The sequence below is a fragment of the Macadamia integrifolia genome, chromosome 4, assembly GCF_013358625.1.
Source record: "Macadamia integrifolia cultivar HAES 741 chromosome 4, SCU_Mint_v3, whole genome shotgun sequence".
Taxonomy (NCBI): Eukaryota; Viridiplantae; Streptophyta; class Magnoliopsida; order Proteales; family Proteaceae; genus Macadamia; species Macadamia integrifolia.
This window is the reverse complement of record NC_056560.1, coordinates 19323688-19329687: the sequence shown is the minus strand read 5'-3', so window position 1 is coordinate 19329687 and position 6000 is coordinate 19323688. Positions and strand designations below refer to the sequence as shown.

The 6000-nt window shown below is 38.3% G+C and overlaps 1 protein-coding gene across 1 annotated transcript; it reads right to left on the bottom strand.

Moving 5' to 3' along the window:
• Positions 1-379: 379 nt before the first annotated feature.
• LOC122075392 (dihydroflavonol 4-reductase-like) lies at positions 380-2970 on the bottom strand. Its single transcript, XM_042640397.1, has 6 exons — positions 2768-2970; positions 2349-2518; positions 1483-1677; positions 1117-1276; positions 831-1023; positions 380-734 (listed from the first exon to the last, which is right to left on the bottom strand). The coding sequence occupies exons 1-6, from the start codon at positions 2892-2894 to the stop codon at positions 506-508; spliced, it is 1074 nt and encodes a 357-aa protein (XP_042496331.1). The 5' UTR covers positions 2895-2970; the 3' UTR covers positions 380-505.
• Between the last annotated feature and the right edge of the window lie 3030 nt (positions 2971-6000).

Here is a 6000-nt window from a genome sequence, read left to right as displayed (position 1 = left end):
GTAATCCTATTTTCCATTGATAATGAAATTAAATCTCATCTCACTGAGAATGTAAGCAATCTTGTCAAACCTCATCAATCTGTGTATATTACTTGTTCCTATTTTTTCATTACATTCTGCATCACTTCTTAAGGTTGCATTTGTGGAGTTATTTATCTCCCATCTCGCGGACTCCCACTGCCTGACATGACGTAAGACTGGATCCTAATGTCCAGGTGCATGATTGGGCAACTGAGACAAGCTAAGATCTTCAAGATCTATCTAACATTCAAACAAGAACATGACTCACAGGGATGGACTAATTAATGGATGTTGCGAACTCCAGCTTTTGAATACTGTGCATCGTTCGAAGCTTAAAATATTGAATCACACACATATATGGAAAAGGAAAATTCAGAGCCGTTGAGAATTTATTTCATTAAGCTTCCAAATTAGAAATCACATCGAAACAGACTAATGCAAAAGCACACAAGCAACATTTCTAACTGGGGGACAAGCGGCAAGCCTATGCCTTGATGGGTTGGTTCTCTTCTCCGACTGCTGATGAGATCTTGTCTTCAACTCCATTTGGTTTCTCATCTATTGTTTGAAGTGGGATCAAGTTCCTTTCCCGGCATGAACGGATAGCTCCATCAAACATATCCTCCATGGTGTACTTGAATTCGAAGCCCAGGTCTGTGAGTTTCTTTGAAGAGAAATGTACAGGCTTGATCGACTCATCAATACCCTTAAACCTGCAAATTAAATGGTTTCATGTTAATGAAGCCCAAATCAAGTAAATGAAGAACCATGGAAATCCATTATCACAAGGAGAAAAGGCAGTGCAGTACCTGGTGGGAATGTTGTATTCAGGGTATTTTTCTTTCAACATTTTTGCAAGCTCAAAAATGGTGGTATCCCTGGAGGAGCAGATGTATCTTCCCTCAGCTTTGGGATTCTCCAAAAGAAAGATATGGGCATTGCACAAGTCATCCAAGTGAATTAGTTGGTGCTGCTTCAGAATTGAATAGTGTGGTTCGTTTCCTGTACCAGAGCCAATAAAAGGTGGGGAATTGCAATAAGAAGTCACAATCCTGAGGTGTAGTAGTAAAGCTAAATTGGAATTACAAAATTTACCCAGAATCAGAGCCAAGGCCGTGAGCATGCTTGGAGGCATGCTTGACATGATAAAGGGACCAACGACGAGTGTTGGGATGATACTGATGAAGTCTAAGTTGTTCTCCTTTGCAAAGTCCCATGCAGCTTGCTCTGCCAATGTTTTTGACACGAAATACATCTGAAGGAACCAAATGACGCCATCATTAATACAGTCCCAAGGAAAAAATTCTGGCTATAGAAGAAGAAATTCTGAAACCCATTCTTCTCTGTTTTCTCGCTTCAATATGATGTTCTAGACCCAAAATTTATTCCAAAAATGCACATAAACGGATGCTTAAAGATAACTGGGAATATATGCACAAAGGACATGTCTTGGAGACTAACCCAAGCGGTCATCTTGGTTCGCCTACAGAATTCGACATTGCTCCACCAGGTTTCATCATATTGTGGCTGCTGGTGCTCTTGGATGTCGACAGTTCCGGCGGAAGATGTGAAGACAACACGCTTCACAGTCGAGGCTTTCTTGCAAGATCGCATTACATTCAAGACTCCATTGATTGCGGGTTTGATCACTTCGTTCTGCGATGAGGAACAGAGTCAGGCAATGCTTGGCAAAGTTTACTGTCATTTCCTCTGGACTAATCTGGGCAATTCAGAGTTTATAATTTTTTAAATTAATTCTCCAATGGGAGGGGAGCAATGTGGCCATTACTGATTGGCCAGTCCCGCAATGACCGGGACTTGGATTGGAGCAGAGAGTCAAAGACAATTAATTGCTCTTCGCGCTCGTGGAACGCGAGCTAACTCATGATCAATGGACTAGTGGGTGTGGATCAATAGACGAAAAAATGGCTTATGGACCCTGCGTCTGGTCTAAATTCCCTCACGGGAGAGGAAGAGATCGACTTCGGAGGGCATAGACTAGAGAATACGCTGTAGCCCGTTCTTCCCTTTGCAGGATCAGGGCAGGGCAGGGCAGGGCAGGGCAGCAGGAAGAAGGGTTTGCAGCGAGAGCCCTAAAGAGAAGTATAGTTTCGAATAGGATTTTTCAGAAGTTTCCAGCTCTGGACTTGGAGAGTAATAAGCGGAGATTCTGGAGCTGACAAACGAGCTGAAATTGCGCCTTGATTTCAGCCTTCTAAGAGATTAAAGATTTCCTTTTTAAAAAACCAAAGTTAAAATAGGATTATACGAGAGATCAGTTTTTAATCGATGAAAAATGAAAAGGGATTTCGCGTTTCATAGGGTACCTCAGGGTCTGTTGATTCGAAGTCCATGGGAGTGGCCACATGGAAAACTCCGGTGCATCCATGGAATGCCTCGTCGAAGCTGCCTTCATCATCCAGGTCAGCCTTCCAGAGGGTAAGTCTCTCGCTTGCCTCTGGTAAGTCCAACAAGTGCTTTGTCTTCTTCAGATTGGCTGCAAAAATTTCAGTTCCATAGGAGTTAGTATAATGATTAAGAATTTACAAGGCGCTACTCTCTGCGAATCATCCACCTGAAGAAGAAGAAAGAACTGTAATGTTGTGTAAAGGAGTGTTCTTCCACTTCAGAGTTCAGATAGTTGAAACAGCCATAGCTTAAGCTACAAACTATCGCTCTGGGAGAAAGGCAAGTTTAAAAAAGGGGGAAAAAAAATAAGCTTTGAGGACGGAGATAGATACGGAACTGGGATCCCGAACGGTCGCCCGGACTGTGTAACCCTGTTGGAGAAGCCTCATGATAAGCCATGATCCGACATAACCAGCAGCTCCAGTCACGGCTACAGGGCCCTTCATTTCAACTGCACTGCCCATTCTCTCTCTCTGTGGCTCGTTTCTTCGCTCTCTTTCTCACCCCACAATCTAGTATCCGGGGTAGTTGTGGTCGTTCATCACTCCGGCCCCATTTTATATATTTCAGGTTCCGATCTAACCCTTCATATATGGTTTGTTAGAACGTGGGGATTAGCTACCCTTCAATGTCCGTCTGAAGTTTGAACTCTGAAGGTAACTACTACTTATAGCCTGCCAATACCAAGAAGTAATAAACCAAAAGTCATACAATCATGAATCCCGGTTTGAGCCTTGAGGAATGGGAATCAGATCATGGATTCCGATCGAATCGGATTAAAATGGTAAATTTCAATTCCGGTTGATTCGGATTGACCAATTTGTACTTGATTTCTAGGGTTCAGCTGAATCCGAATTGGAATTGCATTCCAATATCAAAATCGCTTATAACATAGTATGAAAACCAACACTAAATGTGGTCGATCTCAACTAAAAACTGATTTTTTTTTTTTTTTTTAATAAATATGGATTAAGGTTTCCTTGACCATTCATCAAATATTAAGCTTGCCTTGACAGCCTATTTATTTGCCACGTGACAACTATTTATTGCTCAGATTTTGTAAACATGTTCATAATACCATCTATCCTTTGAGAATTGGCATAAAATTTAGCTTTGATAACTTTTTTTTTTTTAACCTTGAAATTATCAAAATAAAAATTTGAACATAGTTAATAAAAAATCGATCCTTCAAAGAAACTCGACTTGTTTGGCCATATAAACATATTTTTCTTATAAAAGTGCTGATTAAGTTGTAAACATAGTAATATAAACCCTACATTGATTGGAAAAATGTTATCATGATACTTGCTTTCTCGAAAACTCATGGAGGCCTTCTCTAGTTAAACTAACCAGTGGATAGAAAGCCCTCCACTTGGATTAGCAATTGGTAAAGTTCCTAGTCCTATTTCTACTATAAATACTCTCCATGTTAGGACTATTACCTTTTAGTTTTAATGCCTAGCTGAAGCTGGTCAAAGTTGTCGAAGTTGAATTTTTAGTCAATTTTCTTAATGAGATCTTATATCTCTACATTTTAAAATAAATGATTCAAATATAAAATTATTGGAAAAATAGATGATGACGACAACAAAACATCTGTAAAGTTTGAAATTTTAGGTTTATTTGGAGATCGCTATTTAAATTGTATGTGCAGGAAACTTTTGAAGCCCCACTTCAGAGCGCAATGTCACGACCTGCCCAACATAGGCCCACGGGCCTAGCCCAACAAGCCCATAAAAAAGAGCAAGAAAGAAAATCAAGATATTCATGAATTGTTCATGATAGACAAAATCCATCTCAAACATATAACATATTTATATTATATGGCAAACATAGGGGTGAGTCACTGTGATCAAGAACACCCATTGCGTATATCAACTTCTAGTCCAAAGACGAAATGGAATTGTCTTAAAATTGAACTCAAATATGTTATAATCATACCATTAAGTTTGAGGTACTGCTGAAAAGTTATGAAACTTCTAATTTATTGAACTGAAAATTGATTGTAAAATGAGTGGCGGCGAATTTTGAACCAAATAGATTTTCATTGGTACTTTCAAGTGAAAAGAAAACAAGACTCTAGCGATAAAATTGACAATCATTAACTAAATCATCAGAAAATCATCTTAGACACCACATATAATATGTTATAATCATACCATTAAGTTTGAGATATCCGTTGAAAATTTATGAAACTTCTAATTTATTGAACTGAAAATTGATTGTAAAATGAGTGGTGGCAAATTATGCACCAAATAGATTCTCATTTGTACTGTCAAGTGAAAAGAAAACAAGACTCTAGCGACAAAGTTGACAATCATCAACTAAATCATCAAAAAATCATCTTAGGCACCACATATTATAAGATCAAGCTATTAAGTTTCCCTTCACCCAAGGTGAAGCTGATGGTGAGGAACGAATTTGGTATGAGTCATAAACTCGGATATCCTAAGTTCAACTCCCACTAGGCACACATTGGGTCACTCACACGGGGTGTTTAGTGCTCTTTACTGCTTTCAGTGAAAGTTAAATGGTTCTCATTGAACCCTGGTATGACCTGATCTATGCGGTTGAGGGATCAATATGGACTCGTGAGACTAGACAGACCAAAGGCCTAGATATCCGTCGTTGGAAAAAAAGAAAGAAAAAATGTAAAAATGATGATGTGACACAATAACTAGACTAATTCTAGGTTCATTATTAATCATGGGTGGAGACTAATTGGGTCCCAACTCATAATAGTCATGCATACCCTTCATATTTTCTTGATTTATTTTATTTTATATTTAAGTCAAAGATTTTCTTATGGCTGGTTCAATCTTTGATATCGTTATCAAGCAAGCAAGCAAACCCATTCGCAAATTAAGGTGGGCAATTGCTATTCTTGTGCCACCCTTACTTGATGAACTGGATAATCTCTATATATGCTTTCATTAGTTATTACCATAGACCGTAGAGAAACAATTAATGAACTGGATAATCTCTATATATGCTTTCATTAGTTATTACCATGGACCGTAGAGAAACAATCTCCTTCTGATACCTTTTTTGGTTTAGAAACTAAAAATATAATATTTTGTTTTTGGACAACCAAGAAAAAATAAAAAAGAAAGAAAGAGGGTGGACCCATATAAAGTGGAAGCACCTGTCAACCACGTGATAACCTACTTCGATTTTTTGGATGTTGCTACTGAAATGCCAATTCAACTTCTCTTTTCCATTTCCGCCTATAAATGAACTCGGTTTGGAGGAAACCGTGAGATCAAATTTTGTCATATGCCTAAATATTGTGAGTGAATGTGTGTAAAAATAGTAATCATTGACCTTATTAATGCTTAATAGACTAACCATTGGCCATCCGTTCTTAATAGAATAATAGCAAGAAAAAAAAAAAAGGTCTAAAAATCAACTCCAGCAGATGATTTTTTAGGGAAAAAGAATAAGACACGCTTGTCATTTATAAGGAAGAGGGTTTCCGGCCCACAACGTCTGAGTAATAATTTGGTGAATGGGAAACCCTTGTTTGGAATAATTTAAAGATTATGTATCAAAAGAGAATCTACAAAATGA

What these genes read in the sequence shown, in the direction of transcription:
- LOC122075392 (XM_042640397.1), bottom strand. Translation starts at nt 2,894, where the DNA reads ATGGGCAGTGCAGTTGAAATGAAGGGCCCTGTAGCCGTGACTGGAGCT. An exon ending in TCGAATCAACAGACCCTGAG is followed by an intron (nt 1,678 to 2,348) that starts GTACCCTATGAA and finishes TCCTCATCGCAG; the next exon opens with AACGAAGTGATCAAACCCGC. An exon ending in GAATACAACATTCCCACCAG is followed by an intron (nt 735 to 830) that starts GTACTGCACTGC and finishes TTTAATTTGCAG; the next exon opens with GTTTAAGGGTATTGATGAGT.